Raw genomic sequence first — 25,654 nt, forward strand, 5'->3', positions numbered from 1 at the left:
CAACACTCATGCTAGGGCGACCCATCAGGACAAGGATCCCGACGTGGGAAGGGACTTTGGCACCGGTGTCTCCAACACGCACCCATCGAGAAACCACGCGGAGAAGAACAAGATGAAAACATATGCGGATGCCAGAAGGCGAGCAAAGTCGCCCTCTCTTCAGACTGGAGATTGTGTAGTAGTCAAACAGGAGCAGACCAGGAAAACGGATTGTCGGTTCAAGGACGAACCTCTCATTGTTACTCAGCATAAAGGCACCATGATCACCGCTGAGTCTGAACAGAGAAGAATCACCCGAAATGTGTCTCACTTTCAGAAGTGCACACCAGGCATGAAAGAAACACTTGAGAGGGACACAGTTCAACGAGAGGTTGGCGGACCAAGTCAACCAAGTCCAACTCTGAGACTTGACAGGCCCCAGGAAGAGGTGCCTCAAGAGGCTGGCACACGTCTTCGGCCACGAAGAGACATACTTAAGCCAAAGAGACTGATTGAAGAAATGGACTAAGAATAGCTCAAGTTTTTTTTGTTAACAAAGGGGGAGATGTGGTGATGTATACGTTCTAGTAGTTGGGGTGGGAGGAGTTTCAGGGTTGGAGGAAGAGGAGGGGCAGTAACATGAAGGGGGAGTTGAGTGAGAGAAAAGAGAGGCTGAGAAAAAAAGAAAAAAAAGTTTTTTCTTGATTCTCCCCTGGGGAACTCTATACAAAACTGTTGGTTGCTGCAGTTAGAGTAGGGACAGGGACATGAGAAGAAGCATAGAATAAAGCTCTTGACACCACATACATTTGTCTGTCATCATTCACCCCACGACATGACAGGAAGTCGCTGGCCCAGTGCTCTCCAGTGGGCAGAGAGTCTGCTGGATTCATCCCAGGCATGAGACGACGACCTTAGCCTGCCACTTGCATGCAGCGGAAGAAGAAAGGACTTTACCGTGATGTGTTTCTTTTTTTTGCTCAGCTTAGCCCTGCCATGTGCCACACACATGCGTGATAATGTCCAGTCCTTGCGGGGATGTGCATATATCACTAATATGCCGTAGACTAGACGAGGTTAGACTAAAATGAGTTGCTGAGCACTTGGCAAGGATGTCATAGCGCGATGCCAGGCAGCAGAAGGCAAGAATCGTGGTTTTCCATTGGCAGGCTAATGCTTCTCATGCTGGCCCGACATCTACCCCTTCTCCCTGCCCCGGATAGGCTCAAATATACAGTGTGATCGGCAGGTTCGTATGGCGCAGAGAAGCACAGACAAGAGGCTCAAAAGGCCTAAAAAACATAAAACGATGACGATGGGGTACTAAAGTGAAAGTCAAGCTGCGAGCTACTAACAGGGTGTCAGTGAGCTACCAGTAGCTCGCGATTGACCGGTTGGCGACCCCTGGAGTAGATGAATAGATGGCTGACTGGGTGGGGGATGGATGGATGGGTGGGTGGCTGGGTGGAAGGGCTGATGGATGGATGGGTGGGTGGACAGTTGAGTGTAAAGGTGCATGGATGGATTAGTGAAAGAGTGGATGGATATATGAGCGAAACGGAAGATGGATGGGTGAAAGGGTGGATGGATGAGCAAAAGCATAAATGGAGCAAGTGAAAGGGTAGGTGGATAGATGAGTGAAAAGGAGGATGGTGGGGTGGATGGATAGATTAGTGAAAGGATGGATGGAGGGATGAGTGAAAGGGTGGATGAATAGGAGTGAAAAGGAGGATGTGTGAGGTGAAAGGATGGATGGATGAGCAAAAGGATGGATGAGTGAAAAGAAGGCGGGATGGATCAGTTGGATCGATAGGTTTGGAGATGGCAGGATAGGCTTTAGCAGCTACAGTTAAGGTGGAGCTCTTGATGGGCCTCTTTTGTCTGCAGCTCGGCAGAAAAAGACTCGTAATTAATTTGAAAGGATGAATGGATGTGTGGGTGAAAGGATGAGTGAGTAGAAGTGTGGCTGGCTAGATGGATGGATGGATGGATGAATGGATGGATGAATGAGTGAGTGACCGGCATGGTTGAGTGACGGGGATGGTGGATGGACAAAGGATGTTATAATGAAGGAAAGGGTGAATGAGTGGATGGGTTACAGGGTGTAAGGATTAGAGAGCTAAAGGATGGATGAGTGGAAGGGTGGATTGATGGATGGGTCGAAGGGTGGGTGGAAGGATGAGTGAAAGGGAGGGTGGATAGATGGAGTGAATGGAAGGGTGTATAGATGGAGTGAAAGGATGGATGGATGGATGGTTGAAATGGATAGGTTTAGAGATGGATGGGTAGGTTTGGATATGGATGAGCGGATGGCCTGACGGATGAACAGATGGACGAACAGATTGGTGAAAGGTTAATGGATAAAAGAATGAATGGGTGCCAATGTAAAGGTGAAATGCTAGATATCAGTGGGTGAAATGATGAATGGGCAGATGCATAGATTGAAGAGACAAGAGAGATATTCTGGAGAGGATTCCAATGACTTTTTTTCACTTGCTTGTTGTCATAAGAACTTTGGATCAACGTTCGGGATATTTAAATTTTCTGGTTACTCACTTGGCCTACACTATGCTCCTTTCTCTACTTTGGGATTATCAGGTAGGCGTGGTGCTGTTTGCCAGCGCGTTCTTACTAAACAGCTAGTATTTGGTCTCATAAAGGCCACATTGCCATAGAATTTTCTGGCACTGAACAAAACTACTTTGTAAAAGAGCAGAATGCTGTCACACACAATGAAGCCAGCTCACAGATAGGAAGAGATAGCATTTTAATAAAAACAAAAGATCTTAATTAACTCAAATTTAATTAGGGGCTCAAATGTTAAAGTCACAAAAGTGCACCCATGATATATGTCCTTGTATTAATGCAGATATACATTTTTCATGAATTCACATGAATTTCCTTAAGTAGGCCAGGAAACCGTAGTCCTAGAAAATATTTGTGAATTGCATCTTAACATGAGCAAATATGAATATGCCCCAGCGGAAATCTGTTGAGTGTTTATAAGTTCACTTTTTCTACAAACACATTTTTCCCAGCCCTTGAAGAAACTTTACTTCTGCCGTTGTCAGGGGTAAGTTTCCGACCTTTCTCAGTATGGGAAAAGATTAGAGAAGAGCTGGTGAAAACCTCCAAAATTCAAATCCTTCTATAGTATTAGCCTGACATAACCAGAGAGGCTATTATCAGAGCTCTTCTATAAAGAGATTGCAGACATTATTTGACGACGCACTACATGGCACCAAAGGGACAAGTGGATTTTGTTACAGGACAAATAGATTTATGGCTACTTGTGCCATGGACAAGTACATATTTCATTAAATTCCACACCCGAGCCAGACAGGCTCAATCCACTTTGGACTTCTGCAGGTAAGGCCCCAACAAACTTGTCCTCTAACAACACTATTTGTATAAAACTTTACTCCCTCTCCTGGCCAACAAAACGAATTGCACAGCCCCTATTAAACACAGTTTAAACAGCTTACAGCAGATTTCTGCTGTCTCAGGGTGGTAAGGGGGGGCTGGTTTCACTGACTTGTTAACACAAAATGGTCGCTGGGATGCACTGCTTAACATACAGGTCTTAGCACAGAGCAAAGTAGACATTTGGAGGGAAAAACTGATAGTCACGGGGAATGAGAGGGAAAATCTACAGAGTTTGGACTGCAAATCCCACAATTCAACAGGTTAAATGGAAACAGTCACAGGCCTGGAAAAATCACAAGTTTAAACACAAAAACATGGGATAAATTATGCAATCACTGGCAGGTTAAAAGAAACTACAATTTTAAACTGCAACAAACACAGGCAAAGGCAGTTAAAGACATTTAAAAAATAAAAAACTAAGATGATATAATCACAGGTAGGGAAAGTTGTTTTTTAAACTTTTTTAAGAAAGAGCCAGCACTAGTCTGCCTCCTTACCACTTCCTGGACTCTGCTCACTGCAATCTGGGGCACAAAGAGGCGGGGTACTTTTGTGATAACAAACTCCCAGCACCATTACTGCACTTCCTAAGAATTGGTTTAGACACTGTTGGGGTGCAAGGTTCATGCACCTGTACTCTCACTACTGGTATAGTCCACCCAGCTAGATGGGTGGCTGACCTATGCCAGGGCAGTGGGTTGTAGCCATGGCACACAGTGATATCTGTTATTTCGACTCTTTACTTTGTTCTGCACCAAAACACACAGCCAGCAATGGCAATGTTTGTGTGGAAAGGTATAGGGCCTCTAAGGGTGGCACAATAAGTGCTGCAGTCGTTAGAGGCCTTTCCTGATCACAGTGCCTAGGTACCTATAGTACTATTTACAAGGGACTGACATGTGGCCAAAGAGTGCCAATTGGGTTTTGTATCAATGCAGTTTAGGGAAAGAACATAGGCCCTGGGTACCTGGTTGGCAGGAACCCAGGGCACACTCAGTCAAAGAACATCAACTGTTTGACAAAAAGTCGGGGCAACCAAGCAAAAAGAGGGCACTTTCTTACACATAGGCTATGCACGAACTGTAAAGCAGTACCTCTCCAAGCGGTGGCTTTAGGCAGGAGATGGTGTACTTGTTTGGAATAATGTTTGTAGGACTGTCGTCCCACTAGAGCTTGTTGTCTTGACTGAACAGCCACACACAGTTTTGTGAAAGTGTGTGAATGTATCCAGGTTGCTGCTTTACAAATATCATTGAGAAGGATATTTCCTAAAAAAGCCATGGTTGCTCCTTTTTTCCAAGTTGAAAAGTTCTACTCCATAGGAATGAATGGGAAGGTATTCCTTATTTGCAAATCTCAATTTGCGATTCGCAAATAAGGAATATGTAAGATTCGCAATATATTTTGCTAATCCTACCTACATTGCGTTTTGCGATTCACTAATTGCGATTCCCTAAAAATCGAAAATTGAATCGCAAAAAGTGTTTTTCCTACATATCAATCAATGAATCATAACATTTGTATAGCGCACTACTCACCCGGAAGGGTCTCAAGGCGCTTGGGGGGAAGGGGTCCGCTATTGCTCGAACAGCCAGGTCTTGAGTGGTCTCCTGAAGGTGAGATGGTCCTGGGTCAGCCGAAGGTGGATGGGGAGGGAGTTCCATGTCTTGGCCGCCAGGTAGGAGAAGGATCTGCCTCCGACGTTGGCTCTTCGGATGCGTGGTACGGCGGCGAGGGCGAGGCTAGTATAACGTAGCTGACGGGTGGGCGTGTAGAAGGTCAGGCGGTCGTTGAGGTACTTGGGGCCCAGGTCGTGGAGAAACTTGTGTGCGTGGGTGAGGAGCCTGAACGTGATCCTCTTGCTGACGGGGAGCCAGTGCAGGTCCCTCAGGTGGCCGGAGATGTGGCTGCGTCGGGGGATGTCCAGGATGAGTCGGGCGGAGGCGTTCTGGATGCGTTGGAGTCTTTTCTGTAGCTTGGCTGTGGTTCCGGCGTAGAGGGTGATTCCGTAGTCCAGTTGGCCCTTAGTTTATAAATCTAAGAAGTCGAAGAATATTCCAAAGCTGAAAGAGTTTCTCAAGCATCGAATGGAAAATTTGAGAGCTCCAGACATGCCAACCCTCTCGATTCAGGCGTGAGACTACCGATTTGAAGGCTAGTCCCCCGCCTCCCGATTCCTCAGGGGTTTCAGCTGACAGGGCTTGGTATTGTGTAAAGTGCTAATTCTTCGAGCAAAGAGTAGCGATGCAGGGTCTCTTGAAGGGGTGAAAAACCAACAAAGCGTCATTAACAAGGGAATCGTCTTTTAAAGACCTGCGAAGTACTGGGGGGCGGGGGGGGCTGTTTCAGCCCGGGCTGCCACAGGGGGTGGGGGGTGCATACACTGCCAACAACCTTCCAGGCCAGTGTCCAACACTTGCATCACCCTCTCTGCCTGCCATTATACTCCATGCTTCTGAAAGGTAAGAAAAAACGTGCATTTACGTTTCAAATGTCCGATCCTACAGCAGCACACTTCCAAAGCCCATACATGCCAGTAACCCGATTCAAACCCCATTCTCCCGATTTTTAGGTCTCGTGACCTACAATGCGCGCAAGCGCATTGAGGGAGCGAGAATTCAAGTGCTCGAAATCCTCGTCAAACCAAGGGCTTCGTTCCTTGCGGTTTTCTTGAAGTTCACGTGGCCACAGGCACGCACTTTTGGGCCATAAACTCTGTTCCCCACAGCCTTACATTCATTTCTCCTCCCCCTCCCCAGCCAGCTTCCCCCAGGCCGTAGCAGCACTCCTCCCACACACCAGCACCTCCCCTCTCTCTCCCCGCAAACACAGCCTTTACTTTCATTTCTCCTCCCCCTCCCCAGCCATGCTGAATTCTCCTCCCACCTCCCACGGCCGTCCTTTCTGCCCGCACGAGCCTTCTCTTCTCTCTGCTCTCCCCTCAGGCGCCGTGACATACTTCAAAGGCTTATCACTTCACACGGCCGCAGGCCGTGCAACCAGAGCACTTCAGTTGGTGCGCAGCCCCCCTCCCAGCACTGCCTTGTTACTCTCGGCAGCCAACTTTCGTTTCATGGTGGAGCAAACCTCACTGATAACTATCGTCTATTGTAGCGAACAACACCAGGTTCAACTTGTGACTTCAGGCGCTACACGCATCTTTGCAGGGTGTGTGCACAACCTAACGCCATTTTTTGTAGCTACCTTTACGAGTATCATTGGGTATTACGACCCTGTCCACGTGCTTCGAGGTAGCATCCTGATGGCTTAAGGCGCTTGCTCACAAGTCCGCACTCGATGCACTCTCTTATCTTCTCCTTCCTGCTACCCAGGCTCCGCATTTCACCCATTGAAATAACTTTAGAGCAGCATAAAAGGGTATACAAACAAAGTAATGTAACTAAACAGAACATATATTCTTAACTAAATGTGGCATATACATGGATAATATATGGAACGTATGTAAGCATAACATACCATATGTAGAGTGCAGAGTGCAGATTCAGAGTGCAGTGTGCAGAGTGCAGATTGTGAGTGCAGATTGTGAGTGCAGATTGTGAGTGCAGATTCAGAGTGCAGATTCAGAGTGCAGATTCAGAGTGCAGATTCAGAGTGCAGATTCAGAGTGCAGATTCAGAGTGCAGATTCAGAGTGCAGATTCAGAGTGCAGATTCAGAGTGCAGATTCAGAGTGCAGATTCAGAGTGCAGATTCAGAGTGCAGATTCAGAGTGCAGATTCAGAGTGCAGATTCAGAGTGCAGAGTGCAGATTCAGAGTGCAGATTCAGAGTGCAGATTCAGAGTGCAGATTCAGAGTGCAGATTCAGAGTGCAGATTCAGAGTGCAGATTCAGAGTGCAGATTCAGAGTGCAGAGTGCAGATTCAGAGTGCAGAGTGCAGATTCAGAGTGCAGAGTGCAGATTTAGAGTGCAGATTGTGAGTGCAGAGTGCAGATTGTGAGTGCAGAGTGCAGATTGTGAGTGCAGAGTGCAGATTCAGAGTGCAGAGTGCAGATTCAGAGTGCAGAGTCAGAGTGCAGATTCAGAGTGCAGATTCAGAGTGCAGATTCAGAGTGCAGATTCAGAGTGCAGATTCAGAGTGCAGATTCAGAGTGCAGATTCAGAGTGCAGATTCAGAGTGCAGAGTGCAGATTCAGAGTGCAGAGTGCAGATTCAGAGTGCAGATTCAGAGTGCAGATTCAGAGTGCAGATTCAGAGTGCAGATTCAGAGTGCAGAGTGCAGATTCAGAGTGCAGAGTGCAGATTCAGAGTGCAGAGTGCAGAGTGCAGATTCAGAGTGTAGAGTGCAGATTTAGAGTGCAGATTGTGAGTGCAGAGTGCAGATTGTGAGTGCAGAGTGCAGATTGTGAGTGCAGAGTGCAGATTGTGAGTGCAGAGTGCAGATTCAGAGTGCAGATTCAGAGTGCAGATTCAGAGTGCAGAGTGCAGATTCAGAGTGCAGAGTGCAGATTCAGAGTGCAGAGTGCAGATTCAGAGTGCAGTGTGCAGAGTGCAGATTGTGAGTGCAGATTGTGAGTGCAGATTCAGAGTGCAGATTCAGAGTGCAGATTCAGAGTGCAGATTCAGAGTGCAGATTCAGAGTGCAGATTCAGAGTGCAGATTCAGAGTGCAGATTCAGAGTGCAGATTCAGAGTGCAGATTCAGAGTGCAGATTCAGAGTGCAGATTCAGAGTGCAGATTCAGAGTGCAGATTCAGAGTGCAGATTCAGAGTGCAGATTCAGAGTGCAGAGTGCAGATTCAGAGTGCAGAGTGCAGATTCAGAGTGCAGAGTGCAGATTCAGAGTGCAGAGTGCAGATTCAGAGTGCAGATTCAGAGTGCAGAGTGCATGCAGATTCAGAGTGCAGATTCAGAGTGCAGAGTGCAGATTCAGAGTGCAGATTCAGAGTGCAGATTCAGAGTGCAGATTCAGAGTGCAGATTCAGAGTGCAGATTCAGAGTGCAGATTCAGAGTGCAGATTCAGAGTGTAGAGTGCAGATTTAGAGTGCAGATTTAGAGTGCAGATTGTGAGTGCAGATTGTGAGTGCAGAGTGCAGATTGTGAGTGCAGAGTGCAGATTGTGAGTGCAGAGTGCAGATTGTGAGTGCAGAGTGCAGATTGTGAGTGCAGAGTGCAGATTCAGAGTGCAGATTGTGAGTGCAGAGTGCAGATTCAGAGTGCAGATTCAGAGTGCAGATTCAGAGTGTAGAGTGCAGATTTAGAGTGCAGATTGTGAGTGCAGAGTGCAGATTGTGAGTGCAGAGTGCAGATTCAGAGTGCAGATTCAGAGTGCAGAGTGCAGATTCAGAGTGCAGATTCAGAGTGCAGATTCAGAGTGCAGATTCAGAGTGCAGATTCAGAGTGCAGATTCAGAGTGCAGATTGTGAGTGCAGAGTGCAGATTCAGAGTGCAGATTCAGAGTGCAGATTCAGAGTGCAGAGTGCAGATTCAGAGTGCAGAGTGCAGATTCAGAGTGCAGAGTGCAGATTCAGAGTGCAGAGTGCAGATTCAGAGTGCAGAGTGCAGATTCAGAGTGCAGATTCAGAGTGCAGAGTGCAGATTCAGAGTGCAGATTCAGAGTGCAGATTCAGAGTGCAGATTCAGAGTGCAGAGTGCAGATTCAGAGTGCAGATTCAGAGTGCAGATTCAGAGTGCAGATTCAGAGTGCAGATTCAGAGTGCAGAGTGCAGATTCAGAGTGCAGAGTGCAGATTCAGAGTGTAGAGTGCAGATTTAGAGTGCAGATTGTGAGTGCAGATTGTGAGTGCAGAGTGCAGATTGTGAGTGCAGAGTGCAGATTCAGAGTGCAGAGTGCAGATTCAGAGTGCAGAGTGCAGATTCAGAGTGCAGAGTGCAGATTCAGAGTGCAGATTCAGAGTGCAGATTCAGAGTGCAGAGTGCAGATTCAGAGTGCAGATTCAGAGTGCAGAGTGCAGATTCAGAGTGCAGATTCAGAGTGCAGATTCAGAGTGCAGATTCAGAGTGCAGATTCAGAGTGCAGATTCAGAGTGCAGAGTGCAGATTCAGAGTGCAGAGTGCAGATTCAGAGTGTAGAGTGCAGATTTAGAGTGCAGATTGTGAGTGCAGATTGTGAGTGCAGAGTGCAGATTGTGAGTGCAGAGTGCAGATTCAGAGTGCAGAGTGCAGATTCAGAGTGCAGAGTGCAGATTCAGAGTGCAGAGTGCAGATTCAGAGTGCAGAGTGCAGATTCAGAGTGCAGAGTGCATTTTCAGAGTGCAGAGTGCATTTTCAGAGTGCAGATTCAGAGTGCAGATTCAGAGTGCAGATTCAGAGTGCAGATTCAGAGTGCAGATTCAGAGTGCAGATTCAGAGTGCAGATTCAGAGTGCAGATTCAGAGTGCAGATTCAGAGTGCAGATTCAGAGTGCAGAGTGCAGAGTGCAGAGTGCAGAGTGCAGAGTGCAGAGTGCAGATTCAGAGTGCAGATTCAGAGTGCAGATTCAGAGTGCAGAGTGCAGAGTGCAGAGTGCAGAGTGCAGATTCAGAGTGCAGAGTGCAGAGTGCAGAGTGCAGAGTGCAGATTCAGAGTGCAGAGTGCAGATTGTGAGTGCAGAGTGCAGATTCAGAGTGCAGAGTGCAGATTGTGAGTGCAGAGTGCAGATTCAGAGTGTAGAGTGCAGATTTAGAGTGCAGATTGTGAGTGCAGAGTGCAGATTGTGAGTGCAGAGTGCAGATTGTGAGTGCAGAGTGCAGATTCAGAGTGCAGATTCAGAGTGCAGATTCAGAGTGCAGATTCAGAGTGCAGATTCAGAGTGCAGATTCAGAGTGCAGATTCAGAGTGCAGATTCAGAGTGCAGATTCAGAGTGCAGATTCAGAGTGCAGATTCAGAGTGCAGAGTGCAGATTCAGAGTGCAGAGTGCAGATTCAGAGTGCAGAGTGCAGATTGTGAGTGCAGAGTGCAGATTGTGAGTGCAGAGTGCAGATTCAGAGTGCAGATTCAGAGTGCAGATTCAGAGTGCAGATTCAGAGTGCAGAGTGCAGATTCAGAGTGCAGAGTGCAGATTCAGAGTGCAGATTCAGAGTGCAGATTCAGAGTGCATGCAGATTCAGAGTGCAGATTCAGAGTGCAGATTCAGAGTGCAGATTCAGAGTGCAGATTCAGAGTGCAGATTCAGAGTGCAGATTCAGAGTGCAGATTCAGAGTGCAGATTCAGAGTGCAGATTCAGAGTGCAGAGTGCAGATTCAGAGTGCAGAGTGCAGATTGTGAGTGCAGATTTAGAGTGCAGATTTAGAGTGCAGATTGTGAGTGCAGAGTGCAGATTGTGAGTGCAGAGTGCAGATTGTGAGTGCAGAGTGCAGATTCAGAGTGCAGATTCAGAGTGCAGATTCAGAGTGCAGATTGTGAGTGCAGAGTGCAGATTCAGAGTGCAGATTCAGAGTGCAGATTCAGAGTGCAGATTCAGAGTGCAGATTCAGAGTGCAGATTCAGAGTGTAGAGTGCAGATTTAGAGTGCAGATTGTGAGTGCAGAGTGCAGATTGTGAGTGCAGAGTGCAGATTCAGAGTGCAGATTCAGAGTGCAGAGTGCAGATTCAGAGTGCAGATTCAGAGTGCAGATTCAGAGTGCAGATTCAGAGTGCAGATTCAGAGTGCAGATTCAGAGTGCAGATTCAGAGTGCAGATTCAGAGTGCAGATTCAGAGTGCAGAGTGCAGATTCAGAGTGCAGATTCAGAGTGCAGATTCAGAGTGCAGATTCAGAGTGCAGATTCAGAGTGCAGATTCAGAGTGCAGATTCAGAGTGCAGATTCAGAGTGCAGATTCAGAGTGCAGATTCAGAGTGCAGATTCAGAGTGCAGATTCAGAGTGCAGATTCAGAGTGCAGATTCAGAGTGCAGATTCAGAGTGCAGATTCAGAGTGCAGATTCAGAGTGCAGATTCAGGGTGCAGATTCAGGGTGCAGATTCAGGGTGCAGATTCAGGGTGCAGATTCAGGGTGCAGATTCAGGGTGCAGATTCAGGGTGCAGATTCAGGGTGCAGATTCAGGGTGCAGATTCAGAGTGCAGATTCAGAGTGCAGATTCAGAGTGCAGATTCAGAGTGCAGATTCAGAGTGCAGAGTGCAGATTCAGAGTGCAGAGTGCAGATTCAGAGTGCAGAGTGCAGATTCAGAGTGCAGAGTGCAGAGTGCAGAGTGCAGATTCAGAGTGCAGAGTGCAGATTCAGAGTGCAGAGTGCAGATTCAGAGTGCAGAGTGCAGATTCAGAGTGCAGATTCAGAGTGCAGATTCAGAGTGCAGATTCAGAGTGCAGATTCAGAGTGCAGATTCAGAGTGCAGATTCAGAGTGCAGATTCAGAGTGCAGATGCCGAGTGCAGATTCAGAGTGCAGAGTGCAGATTCAGAGTGCAGAGTGCAGAGTGCAGAGTGCAGATTCAGAGTGCAGAGTGCAGATTCAGAGTGCAGAGTGCAGATTCAGAGTGCAGAGTGCAGATTCAGAGTGCAGATTCAGAGTGCAGATTCAGAGTGCAGATTCAGAGTGCAGATTCAGAGTGCAGATTCAGAGTGCAGATTCAGAGTGCAGATTCAGAGTGCAGATGCCGAGTGCAGATTCAGAGTGCAGATTCAGAGTGCAGATTCAGAGTGCAGATTCAGAGTGCAGATGCCGAGTGCAGATTCAGAGTGCAGATGCCGAGTGCAGATTCAGAGTGCAGATTCAGAGTGCAGAGTGCAGATTCAGAGTGCAGATTCAGAGTGCAGATTCAGAGTGCAGATTCAGAGTGCAGAGTGCAGATTCAGAGTGCAGAGTGCAGATTCAGAGTGCAGTTGCAGAGTGCAGTTGCAGAGTGCAGTTGCAGAGTGCAGTTGCAGAGTGCAGTTGCAGAGTGCAGTTGCAGAGAGAACTCAGCAGCACCACCACAGCATCACTCAGCACCGCCACAGCATCACTCAGCACCGCCACAGCATCACTCAGCACCGCCACAGCATCACTCAGCACCGCCACAGCATCACTCAGCACCGCCACAGCATCACTCAGCACCGCCACAGCATCACTCAGCACCGCCACAGCATCACTCAGCACCGCCACAGCATCACTCAGCACCGCCACAGCATCACTCAGCACCGCCACAGCATCACTCAGCACCGCCACAGCATCACTCAGCACCGCCACAGCATCACTCAGCACCGCCACAGCATCACTCAGCACCGCCACAGCATCACTCAGCACCGCCACAGCATCACTCAGCACCGCCACAGCATCACTCAGCGCCACCACAGCATCACTCAGCGCCACCACAACATCACTCAGCGCCATCCCAGCATCACTCAGCGCCACCACAGCATCACTCAGCGCCACCACAGCATCACTCAGCGCCACCACAACATCACTCAGCGCCACCACAACATCACTCCGTGCCATCACAACATCACTCCGCGACATCACAGCATCAATCTGTGCAACCATTCAACAACAACTGGTTCAATTATGTTCTCTCAATGTTTCAAGCTTTATTACAAATGTCACAAAAAGATGTTATTTCACTTCTGTTCTTGGATTTTCATCACAATAAAATACACTGAACATAATCTTCACAAACGTTATTTACAAAAGTTTAAGCTATTGCCAATATAAATTACAATCACTTTTATGTAAGTATTAATTATTTTAAAAAATTAAAAGCTGTTGCTATTTGTAATATCAATACATCTAAGTCACGTAAATACAAAACATGTTGCATTACAAATGCTATAGTCGTCACATGTGCGAAAGTTATAACTATTGGCATTGAAAATGACAAAGCTATTAATTTAGCTATTTTCAAAATCAACACATAAATAAAAAAATTGTCATTTACAAGACCAATAGCTCAAACTTTCATAATGCGAGACCTATTGCATTGCAAATGCTTGTTTTTTTTAATCTCCCACTTTGCTCTCCTGAAATGTTGGCATGTATGGAGCTCTGCTGCTGTTTGAGAAACTATTTTTTACGCCCCAAAACTTTAAACAATCACTATCCACCCCCGCTTTTCAGTGAGCAATTTTCTGATAGGAAGGTGAAAACTGGAAATAAAATACGCAAAAGATGAAAACGTAAATTAAGAAGTTTCATCAAGCGAAAAGTAAAACAGTCAAACGATGGTTGGTTTGAACATTCCCTTTAGCTGCCAAATGCCGCCTATCTTTATTTGAAAACGGTTTGTTTTTATGTTACTTTTTCAGAGCTAGACTTCTATCCATAATGTCTTTAAGTAATTATTTGCACATCCCGAACACATCCGACATTACTGTCAGTGTTGCCAGATTTTTTCACAACTTTCAAGCCCAAAAGCAACGAAACGGTAGCCCAAAGTAGCAAAAAGTAGCCCAATTTTCCCACTCCATTAACTTACGTGTAGCCTGACTACAACATTCACAAACATACTTCTATTTCAAGGATTATATGTTTACCTCCCACATTAATCAGATAACTTACATTTTGTACACTGAAATCAAAGTTGGTCTGTCAGGAAAACTGTCACTCACTTGATATTGCATGGTGTGGAGCAAGCCGGCCCAGTTAGTTAGTTAGTTATTAGTTAGTTCAGCAACTCAACTCATTTTCTTATTGCAATCTGAACCTTATTTTGTGCGCTCTTTATAAACACAAACATCACTGCACTGATTCTAGTGCTTGCACCGTAGTGTAACAGGCCACTTACCAATGAGAAAATCCTGCTGGGGGCTGTAGTTTCTAAGCTGCAGTGGGGAACTCACTGCTGACAGCTGCTCTGCTCAGCTATTCACAGACTGTGCGCGAGTCTGTGGGGCAGTCCATACACCACGGTGCTCTGACCGGGGCAGAAAGGGCAAACGATCTCAGCAGAGGAACTGAGACAATATTAGCTGCCTCTGAGCTCATACAACCTATACTGAGCCTAACTTTGACCTCAGTACCCCATAACCATTGGCTTTTGTCAGTATCATAACTCACATGCTTCTGTCACTGGGTGTCTGTAAGCCAGCCATGACGTATGGAAGTTTTGCCAATGCATCAAGTCATTTGCTCATCACATTGGTGCCAGAAATTGTAAAGAATGATCCACGTTTAGTACCTTATACCAGGATACCATCTGAAATATGCCCACCATTTTCACCTTTCATTGTTCACTCTGCTATCAGGTCCCCGAGCCCAGTTGCAGTGCAACCTTTAATAGTGTAGTTTTTAGTGAGCTTTTTTTAAAATATTGGTTACTAACAATGCTAACATCTTCATTATTACACGGCCGAAGTCACACGCCATCAATGATCCACTGACGGAGCCAGCCAGGCTGTGGAGGCATGCATGAGTGCATTGAAAGGAGTCTGCCCTGCCCTGACAATAAACAAGAATGATTTATTTGTATCGTAACAGTTACCAGCCGGCGGCTGCCTATTTACATTATGACTTAGGAAACAAAAGCAGAGAATTCCCTGCTCTACTTACATCAAATAAAGCATGTAGAACAGGCATACATAACAGCTTGTGCAACAAAGCAAAGAGGATGTCATTGCATTAAGTCTTGTTGAGGCAGTGCACTGCCGATTATAATATCAAGTTTGTCAAGTGGACCCTTGTCATAGAGAGAGTACTGGTGAGGGTACTAATGATCTTCTGAGTTTCCTTAGACTAAGCTCAAGTGAATTTTGCCATGAGGATCGATTTTTCTTAGAGCTATATAAGAATTGACCTCAGAACTAATCAGGCCATTTTCCACAAAACAAATAGAAACCATGTAATTAATGAGGTGTTCTGTATATAGAAAGGTAACTTGAGTACTGCTACAGGCATGAAGGTGTATACCAACATTGTGACCGGAATATCCCAGCTACCTGCCTCTACCAGATATTACCATAGTGCACTAACTGGCCTGTGGGATAGAAAAGGTGACACCATCAAGCACATGGTGACAAGGATATCCATATATTGCCACATTGATCTTACCCCCAATGAGGGATATTCTGCCCAGATGCCTACAACACAATACCAATGGCGCTGACTTTGGTTTCAACAATTTGGATTGTCAGTTTTTGAGTAAAACAACGTAACTGCCAGTTTAAATGCCTGAATCTAATGGCAAACAGGATTCTTGCTTTTTAGAAGACTTTTATGGGGTATTAAGAAACAAAATTAATTAACAATATTTTATCATTGTGAATCCAAAAAGAAGAGCTCGAGTCATTATACCCTTCTAGCTGCTGTAAAAGAGACACGCACTTGTGGTTGTCCTTTTTGTACAATAATCATCTCAAGGAATGTCCTCATGTCCCAGTGCTGTCTGTTATTGGTCTCCTGTAATGCTCTAGTTGGTCCTCATGAACTGTGCTTACTTCCTCTCTCCATCAACTGTCTGCAGTGCTTCTGCCTCCAGTTGTGAGCATGTCATGCCACCAGCGTCCTCAGATCTTTTTTCTTCCCTAAGATCAGCTTGTGCTGGGGACGTCTGCCTCTGTGCTGCAGCGCTGAGTCTGTCTCTCTTCCTTTACTGAGTCTTTCTCTCTCTCTGTGCTGCCTCTTTCTCCCTGTTTTCAGCCCGCATTACCTTTCTTGTGCTTTGCTGTGTTTTCTGTCTGGGTTAAGGTTGTCTCACTCTCTTTGGCCTATATTTCATCACCAATGCTCAGCTTCTCTCTCCCTTCCTGTGATCAGCAGTATTTTCTCTATGTGCTCAGCCTGTCCCTCTCACCTTCTCTCCTCTCAGTTCTCATCTTGTTTTTCTGCCTGTGATCCGCCCATCTCTGTGCCAGCCTGGCTCACATCTCATGCTGTGGTAAACACCTGCTTTCATAAACATTTATTTAAAATAACTCCCAGGTGAGTCTTTATGTCTCATTTCCTGCATGTTGTATATTAAATCCTTTAATGTACTGAAGACATTACTATGGGAATAGTCTTTTTTTCAAATTTCCCTGCAGACATATGGGACCGATGTACTCAAACTAGCAGGGTGTCGAGCTTTGCAAAGAATGCTTAAAATTCCCAAAGGCCCAGAGCAGAAGGCAGCTTACCCACATTTCAACGATGTCTTTAGTAGCTCAACACTCTTCGCTAATAATCCACTCTGTAGAGCTTGCAAGCGCTGCAATCCGAGTCTCCGATTCTCCCGCTCTTTGGCATGAAATCTCGGGCCGGCCTGGAAACGTGCGTGCATCAGCATTCGAGCTTGCACTTCATAAACGTGTACAGCGCAGGCGCAGCAGCAGCCGCTCCCAAAAGAGTGCCGCCTGGGGCGGACTGCCCCCACCTCACCCCCTGTGTGTCTCTTACAAGCTCCGCCTTCGTGACTCTTTTCTATCATCTTAGTGGCGGATATACGATGACGCTTTCCTGTGTAAGTCTTGGGCAACCTTATCCTCACTTACATGGCGGCCACCATTTTTCAGTTAGCGGTCTAGACTATTTCTCTTTCCACAGATCGGGCCGACCAATGCATAGCGTGGATAGACTTGGCACTTGTGAGCTACGTCACCAGCGCTGTTAAGGGCGTCGTGCGCATGCGCAGAGCCCTCTTTTCCGGTGGTGAACATGGCGGGCACAGAGTGAGTTAATTCTGTCCTCCTTTCAATCTGTTGCCATCGGCCTCTACAACCTTTCTAACTCAAATGACAACTTTCCCCTGGGCTCTGCATAGGTTCGCATTCGCTGGGGGATCGTTATTGCTGTAAAGGGAGTTGAAGGGAGGCTAATTGTACGGCGCTGTACTTAGGCTCTGGGAGGACGAATCGTGGTGGTTGTGGCCTTTCAGACGGGACACTTACTGGTTCCTCCCGGTGGCTGTGCGTGCTGGTGTTTTTCCGGGGGCAGATATTTATACTTTTAATTGCAATGTGTGCTGTGGCAAGTTCCTGCTTATATTACAGGGAACCACCATCTCTTACTGGGGGGCATATGTAGAAGCTGTGCTTGTTGCATGGCATCGTGCCGTTTAGAAATACACGTAGTTTAGAAAATAACGCATTTTTTTCACACATTTTATCCAGAATGCGTAATACCTGTTGAGTTAGGAATGACTTGTTTACTATTTGTGACATATTGAACTGTCAGCGCTTGAAGGCGAGCTCTGAATTTTAACTGAGTATGAAACATTCCTTTTGGTAGACTATTAATTTGTTGGTTTTACAAGCCTTTTTCAGCCAAGTGCAAGATTTGTTTTTTTAGAGGCTTATCAAATGTTGTTCGCCTACCCAGGAGTATCTGGGAAAATATACACAGTTATGATGCTTGGAAGAAAAAAAACTTTTCGTGTGTGTTTACCACGACTGACTTGCTTAAAAATATATAAAGATAATGCACTGTACTGTTTCACTTTAGACATTGTACCTAACACACATCTGAAGAAAGTGAAATTTCATAACTTGTCTTTTGTGTTTTAGAGAGAAGAAGTTGCCGTCCGTTCCTGAAAGCCTTTTAAAAAAGCGAAAGGATTATGCAGCCATGAAGGCCAGACAAATTAAGAAGACAGTGGCTCTAAAGAAGGTGATTATACTTTGTGCTCTGACCTGTTTTGAACAAAACATTTAACATGATTAGTGTAGGTGTAGACTTGTGTAATTGCAACTGGTGATGCTGCATCTTGTTGAACTGATTATCTTCGTCTTGGTTCGATACTGGAATAAAGTTAAAAGATGAAAACGTAATCCATGTAAGTGAATTAAATTGTTAACTCTTCTGGTCTTTTAGAAGCTCCAGAATAGCAAGAGGACTGGGATATGGGTGTCTTCTTGGGAATCTTTAATTGTAGTTATGGTTTTCTGGTACTAGTAACCTGCATTAAATAGATCAATTCGTACACCGATGAAGCGTTTGTTATGTTGGTGAATTTTCAATATAAGTAAGTGTTGTAATAAAGAACTCTGAAGCAGGGTGAGTACAAACAACCTTCTTTATTCGGTTCTCCACTCTCTCCGCAACTGACAGGCTGTCCAACATTCTACAGTGAACTCTAGAGGAATGTTCCAAAAGGGAAAGTGAGGCGGGGGAGGGAGGAAGGTACCAAGGGGAAAGAGGAAGATTACAACAGTAAGCCCTTTTGCAGTTGAGAATTGAGATGCCTGCTGCCTTTAAATCGTTTTTATTTTTTAAACTATACTTGGTGAGCTTTGGCTCTACCCTCGGAGTATTTCTCAGCTCTTGTTCTTGGCTTCTGGTGTATCATTCCACCCTTTCCGTTGGAATGCACGGTGGAGTGTTTCACATTCTGTTCATCACGTACATCCTATACAGATAGCAGTATATTGTTGCTAAAATTTGACTGTATTGGCAAAGCCAAATGGTCTGGCCTTGATCATCGACAAACGCATGCAAACCGCATTTGTGCATGCCTATATTTGAATGAGATAAGCACATTAAGCAAGTCCCATTGGTTTTTCTAGTGCTTGCATCTGTTGGGGTTATTGGAAGACTGGCTAAGTGATGCCAAAATGTTACCCGAGGCCCAAATGGGTTTCCGTAAAGGGTACTAGACTACGGACGGTTGTTTTATGACGGCTTTGGCTGAAAAACATGCTCTTAAAGGGAAACTGCCCCTTTGTGTCATACGTCGATTGGTCAACAGAGTTTGACACTGTAAACAGGGTTGTACTCTGGGAAAAGATATTTACATGGAATTGTCCACTGGGCTTAATAAAGTTGATCATTCAATTACATCAGGGCTTGTAGACTGTGATGGAACTCTGGGGCAATGGTGCCATGTCCAAAAAGATGGGCACTCTCAATTATCTCAGACGGACGCATCCTGTCCTCTGTTCTCCTTATATATTGTGTTTAAGTGGTGGTTAAGCGGTGTTGAAGTGGAGATGGTAAAAGTATATAGCTATTTAGGCCTCCTTTATAGTCATAACCTACATTTAAAACTTAATATGGACCATCAGGAAGTTTGCTCCAAAGCTATTGCTGGAGCTTTACATAAAATTGAACTAGTTTGGGGGCATATGTCCTTTCAACTTGTTGGCCAATGGGTCTGTATCCCAGCAGAAGCGAGTATTAAAACACTCGATAGGAGTGCTCTAGGAAGTGAGGCTTAGACAATGTGGACAATAGAGGCAACCTATAACACCTATTGGAGTCAGACAAACCCAACTTATTTGTGTGATTTATAAAAAATGTATACGTCCGGATTTGGGCCCTGATAATCGGGCTGAGGCAGGTCCCAGCCTTTGTAAAGTGGAAGTGGGTTGGACCTAACGGATAATGGCATTTGTCCCTTCTGCCAAACTGTTTGTGTTTTTCGTACATAATTGTATTTTGTGCATGCTTTTGATTAAAATAAGCCTGTTAATTCCTGTTTTTAGAATTTTACGTGTTTATCATTTTAATTACCTAATAGTAATTTTAAAGTGTAATAATGACATGATTTGCTATAGGTAAATTCTTGTCTGTAGTTGGTGAACTGTTTTGTGTTGCTCACAGTAATAGATGTATACGTATTGAATGTTGAGGCTTGTGTTGACCTATCTATGAGTTTCTGGACTTTGTGTAACCGATTTTTAATTAGTGTGCCAGGCTATCAAGATTTGAAGCATGGTATGTGTTTTATTAGATTATACTTCTTGGATTACATCTCGCTCCTACCACCTGAAATTGAAGAAAGAGGATTTTGTGCCATATTTGCTCTTTGCACAAAAATAAGTGCTTTCTCCTTTGCATGTATTATAATGGTGCAATTGTACCCTACCAAATATTAGTTACAAGGACAGCTTGTATGACCTGTGTGCTTTTATGGGTTTGTGAAGTACTTCAATCTGAGCTGGTATTTTGGACTGTTGCTTCATAATTATTTTATTTCAGCTTCGGAAATCACAAAGGAAGCTTATTTACAAGAGAGCAGAGGTCTATCACAAGGAGTACAGACAGATGTACAGACGTGAAATCAGAATGAACAGAATGGCTCGCAAGGCCGGCAACTACTATGTTCCTGCCCAACCAAAATTGGCTTTTGTAATCAGGATCCGAGGGTAAGATATCATAGAAAGTGGCCAACACTTTTGTATTTTTTTTTGTTGTTGCAAAAATATAGTTGGTACTGAAAGTTATCTCCTACTAGCCACTTCATTACCGCTATGCATACTGTTCTAATGTTTCGTAACTGGTGCTGTCTTATGAAATAAGACCTGGGTAAGAACTGCGATGTAACTGCATGCGTATGCCATACAAAATCTAATAAAACCCAATATTTAAATTTCCTGTCACTCAAAGTGAAGCTTACTTTTAATTCTACTGAATTGTCCTCAAGAACGGCTTTTAAAAGGGTTCGCATTGTGTAGTGTGTTAGACCGTGGCACACTGGCTGTGATGAAGTTACGAGATAGTGTTTGTCTCCCATTGAGTGCTAATGTCATTGCACAGCAGCTTGAATGGTCAAAAATACAAAACGCCATGCGAGTTTTTATATAGAATACTGCATTCATGCCTCTAATTATTTGGTAATTGTTGCCTATAAAAGGTGGCTTTTGGAGGCTGTTGAAAAGATAGTGCAAAATAAACCACCCTGCCTTTTTTCTTGCACCCTATGTGGCTTTTTGGTACAGGAGCATTCATGTTATTTTAGCAGCTTTAATTACTCCTTTTTGCGATGTTTGTAAAAAAAAAATATATGTGTACATGTTTGTGGCTTGGTGCCTGTGAGTGCTAAATTACTCAACACTGTCAGACTAGATATACTGGTCATACTCAATTTTAGGTCTCGCCTTCCAGACAGAGTAAGAGCCTGATTATGAAAAACCTATAGTGAACTTAGTGGGCTTACCACCCACCCTCTGCTTACCATTGTTTGCTTCATTGTCATTCTTTATGCTTGCTTCCTATTCAATTGTTTGACCCCCCCCCCCCCCTGCAGAACAAAACCACCATCTGATTAGATGATTTTTTTTATACCTTGCACTGCTGACTTTTGGCAAGCTAATATATATTTTCAGTACTACTTGAGAATGCATGTGTTGAGTTGCCTCTCGCCAATGGAGAACAAGTGGACAGACAAAACACATGGCCGAGAACTCAAGGAGAGCGGGCTAAGGGGGGGGGGGGGGCAGAAAATCACATGGATATGAGAGCGCAACATGAGCAAAAAAGGGGCGATTAAAAAGAAACCTGCCTTGGTGAAGCCAGTAGGTCTAGCCTAGGAAAGCTAAGGGGCGATTAAAAAGAAACCTGCCTTGGTGAAGCCAGTAGGTCTAGCCTAGGAAAGCTAAGGGGCGATTAAAAAGAAACCTGCCTTGGTGAAGCCAGTAGGACTAGCCTAGGAAAGCTAAGGGGCGATTAAAAAGAAACCTGCCTTGGGGAAGCCAGTAGGACTAGCCTATGAAAGCTAATGGCTTTGTAAATGTTTTCAGCAGTGTTGTACAGCAGCATGGCTAAAAGTGATGTGAAATGAGCAGCGCTGGCTGTATCAAACCCGCTTTATTTTGCTGGCGTAGTGGAAAGGAGGGCCGTGTAGGATGCAACACAGGGAAAGGCATGTGGGGGATCAACATGTACAACGGAAAGTCTGTGGAAATAAAGCAATATTGCGCCGCCATCGCTGGACCGACATAGCACTTTCCAGACATAGCAATTTTTTTGTATTGCAGGACATGTGTCAAGGTGTTGGGGGGGGGGGGGGGGCTGAGGAAATGTGTGGGGGTTGAGGCAATATGTTGAGGGGGGGGAGAAGTTGCATACTGGTACCATGTCTTATGTATGTTTTTGTTTTCTCTAAACAGTATCAATGGTGTCAGTCCCAAAGTGCGTAAAGTTTTGCAGCTTCTTCGTCTAAGGCAGATTTTCAATGGAACTTTTGTAAAGCTAAATAAGGCTTCAATTAACATGCTGAAGATTGTGGAACCGTACGTTGCCTGGGGGTATGTACTTTTTATAATTCCCCATCTCTCTTCAAACATGATCACTAATCAACATGTACTGTCAAAAACTTGTGCCAATTCTCAACACTACTTAAGCTTGATAACCCAAGTAATGTGGCTGTAGCAAAAGTTCAAGGCTATTTAACCTAGTTCAGTTCTAAGGCCTTTCAACAACATCTTTGCTGAAAGTTATTTCTGTTGCTCTGTGGCTCTTGAGACTGAAAAGCCAAATTATTCAATTGCCATGGCCTGTCACATGAATTTACTTAATTTATATTTCTTTCCCCTAAAGTCTGTCTATATAATTGCTTGGCCTTGCATATTTCAAAATGCTAAGAGGCGTTGTCCCACCTCCGTGTCCTTTTTTTTTCCCCCATTTCTATATGCCTTTCTTCATAGCATCCTTTCTAGATGTCTGGAGAACATATGCATCTTGAATTTGAAAAATTAGATTAATCTAAGCCTATATTGATATACTTATCCTTCCTGTTCTAAATTTATCATCCCTAGCAGAGATATTATGCTTGTACTCAAGTGTTAGCTCTGAATACCAAAAGGCAATGGGTTGATGGCACCAAACATCTAGGCTAATGTAAGAAGGTATCTCTTCCACTAACTCTTGCGTCTCATTTGGCTAAGATGGTGATGATAGCTGTACTGTACCTTTTGAAGCTGTTGATTGTAAAAAGTGATAGTTGCTTAACCCCTTCGACGCTCATGACGAGCTCAGCTCGTCATGAGTTACACCTCTCGTATGCTCATGACGAGCTGAGCTCGTCATGAACCGCAGGTTTTTAAAAACTTCAGCGGGAAAATGCGCCGCACGCATGGTGTTAATAACTATGCCTCGAAGTCAACTCTTACTGGTTTAAATGCTTACAGACTTGATTTTTTAAGGAGAAATTAGCATTTGGGCAAAAACTACAGGTTTGATTAAACAAAATAATAAATGTGAGTAGCCTTTTCATTCTCAAATGCAGTGATCAGATGTAGTGTCCAGGCTCATTGTACCTTAATGAACGTAGATCTTATTGTGTACCGATTTTAGCAAAAATGTTACTTCAATTATTTAGGATGAAGGTTGAAGTTGTAGGTGAGCTATACATCAGTCTTCTTGGGTTTATGTAGGTCTGTTTTTGTTTCAGGTATCCCAACCTTAAGTCTGTGCGTGAGCTGATCTACAAACGCGGTTACCTCAAGATTCAAAAGCAGCGGATTCCCCTGACTGATAACTCTCTTATTGAGAATCAACTTGGTAAGCATACACCTGGATTGGGAGGAGTGTGATGTAATCTTAATGGACTAACGTGTTAGCTTTTTTCAGACCCTGAATATTGAGATACATTCCCTGGGTTATTATTTTGAGAGCCAGGCTTACTGGTGCGTGATTTAAAGAACAGTCACATAGGTCCTTCCTTAGTGCTCGTCTTTTATTCACATACTTGGTATTTTATCTACTGTGCCAGTTTTTACGTGATGCTTTCTTCTATTATTAGGGACTTGTGGTATCATCTGTGTTGAAGATCTTATTCATGAAATTTACACCGTTGGCAAGAACTTCAAGATGGCCAACAACTTCCTGTGGCCCTTCAAGTTGTCCTCCCCAAGAGGCGGAATGAAAAAGAAGACTACTCACTTTGTGGAAGGTGGAGATGCTGGTAACAGGGAAGACCAGATTAACAGGCTCATAAGAAGGATGAACTAATGGTGAGTCCTGGTCTTTGTGTACTGTTGAGTTTCTTACAATTTTATTTTGAGTACATGTATAGTGTTTGATTAAATGTAATTAGGGTGGTCTTTTGTACAAATCATTGCTTGTAGTAAAATGTGTTTAGTGGCGTGGGCCACATTATTCGATTTGGCATTTACAATTGGAAATGAGGATGGTAAACTGTACCTGGGTAGTTTGTATTGTCCAACGGTACATGTAAACAACAATGGCTTAATGAAGTAACGCTTATATTAATTTGCATTATTTCTTGTAGCATTTTCTTACGTTTGGAGCTGTATATAGCATGGTACACTTCACACCACTTGATTTTGTGTTATCATAGGCAGGCATGTTGCTTTTGGTAGATTAACACAAAATATCATGGATGTCAGTTTCTATATTGTACTGTAAACTGTGGTTCATGGACAAAGAGGAAGGCGAGATATTGCATTGGTGGTTACTTAGTTTATCTTATGAAAAACATTGGCTTATCTGGCCACTGTATATGTTCCAGACGTGAAGACTTGTACCTTGCAAAACCGTTACTGTTGGAAAACGCGATCTTTGTTAAAATCCTTCTGGGCTTAAGACAGGTTGGTTTCCAACTATTGCACGAGACTCTTCATAAGGAGAAAAGCAAATGGCAGATCTTACGATCATTTTTTATTCAGCAGTATCATTAGGCAAGGCCCTACTCGAGGAAATACTTAAACAACTATTTTTCCTACACACATTCAGATTGATCGTAAATATCGCAAACTAGCTAATGCGCCACTAAGTCTGTGGTCCTTGTCCTGCAGCAAGCATATCAAATTGGGGTTTAGGAGTTTGGGGTTTGTGGGAGTTGTTGCATAATTCATTTGAGTTTTAATTTAGTGTCTGGTATTTGCTACTGCATAGTTGCCGCTAGAGCGAGATCCAACTTAAGTGCATAGGTCCTTGTAAAATGTAGTAAAAAGGTAATCTGCCCTGGATTGAGATGTCTACCCATGATTGTTTTTAAGCATGTTCGGTACCAAAGCATTTTCAGAACATTAGCATCCTGCACGGGTTTAGGTTTTTATGTTGGTCAGAGTTCAAGCGGTCTCTTTTATTTTGTTGAGATTCTTTTAAGCGTGGTCTTTTTAGTTAAGCAGGTGGCAGGGTTGGTATGTGATCAATAAGATCACACATTTTGGAGTAAAGTTCTGAATTGTTTGGAACGTAAAATAGTCTGTTCCTACTCCGATAGCATTGTGCTCCTATGCGCCTTACCTGCTGTGAAAAGCAGGGCTTGAGGTAGCATTCCTGGGAGGCATGGCGCAAAGAATGCCTGTAAAACATTTGTTTGTTGCAGGAGCTATTGGCGAGTGCCGACTGTTTGCTTTCTGGGATTCATGGCTTAAGTTTGATCATTTGACCTACCTACCAGTGAGAGGCAGACTCTTGGTATAGGGACATATACTTTGAATTGCCACCCCGACCAAGCGACTCCTGCATGGCTAGATAAACCTTAAAGCTGTTTTATTCGTGCAGAAGAGGGCATGTGTTTTTCTGTTTTTTTTTGATGATTAGCTTGGAGAAGTGGCTTTTATAGTGCACATAAGTGAAAAGGGACTCATGAGAATGTTCAACTTGTTGGACCAGCAAGTTATTAAGGTGCATCCACATAACTACATACTAAAGATGCAATTGTTTCATCTTGTGGAATGAAACCTCCAGATTTTCCTTTTAGTGATGTAGTCCTCCT

At 44.4% G+C, this 25,654-nt stretch overlaps 1 protein-coding gene across 1 annotated transcript in view; it reads left to right on the top strand.

Annotated features, from left to right (window-relative positions):
* The first annotated feature begins 16,810 nt into the window (after nucleotides 1-16,810).
* Nucleotides 16,811-25,654, top strand: part of RPL7 (ribosomal protein L7) — a 28,635-nt gene continuing 19,791 nt past the window's right edge. The window contains exons 1-6 of the mRNA XM_078687143.1: nucleotides 16,811-16,919; nucleotides 17,754-17,856; nucleotides 20,167-20,333; nucleotides 22,077-22,214; nucleotides 23,360-23,469; nucleotides 23,711-23,921. Coding sequence (XP_078543269.1) covers nucleotides 16,906-16,919; nucleotides 17,754-17,856; nucleotides 20,167-20,333; nucleotides 22,077-22,214; nucleotides 23,360-23,469; nucleotides 23,711-23,919 — 741 coding nt within the window. The 5' untranslated portion in view covers nucleotides 16,811-16,905 and the 3' untranslated portion in view covers nucleotides 23,920-23,921. The remainder of the gene's footprint in view (nucleotides 16,920-17,753; nucleotides 17,857-20,166; nucleotides 20,334-22,076; nucleotides 22,215-23,359; nucleotides 23,470-23,710; nucleotides 23,922-25,654) is intronic.

Source organism: Lissotriton helveticus, chromosome 4_1 (assembly GCF_964261635.1).
Source record: "Lissotriton helveticus chromosome 4_1, aLisHel1.1, whole genome shotgun sequence".
Taxonomy (NCBI): Eukaryota; Metazoa; Chordata; class Amphibia; order Caudata; family Salamandridae; genus Lissotriton; species Lissotriton helveticus.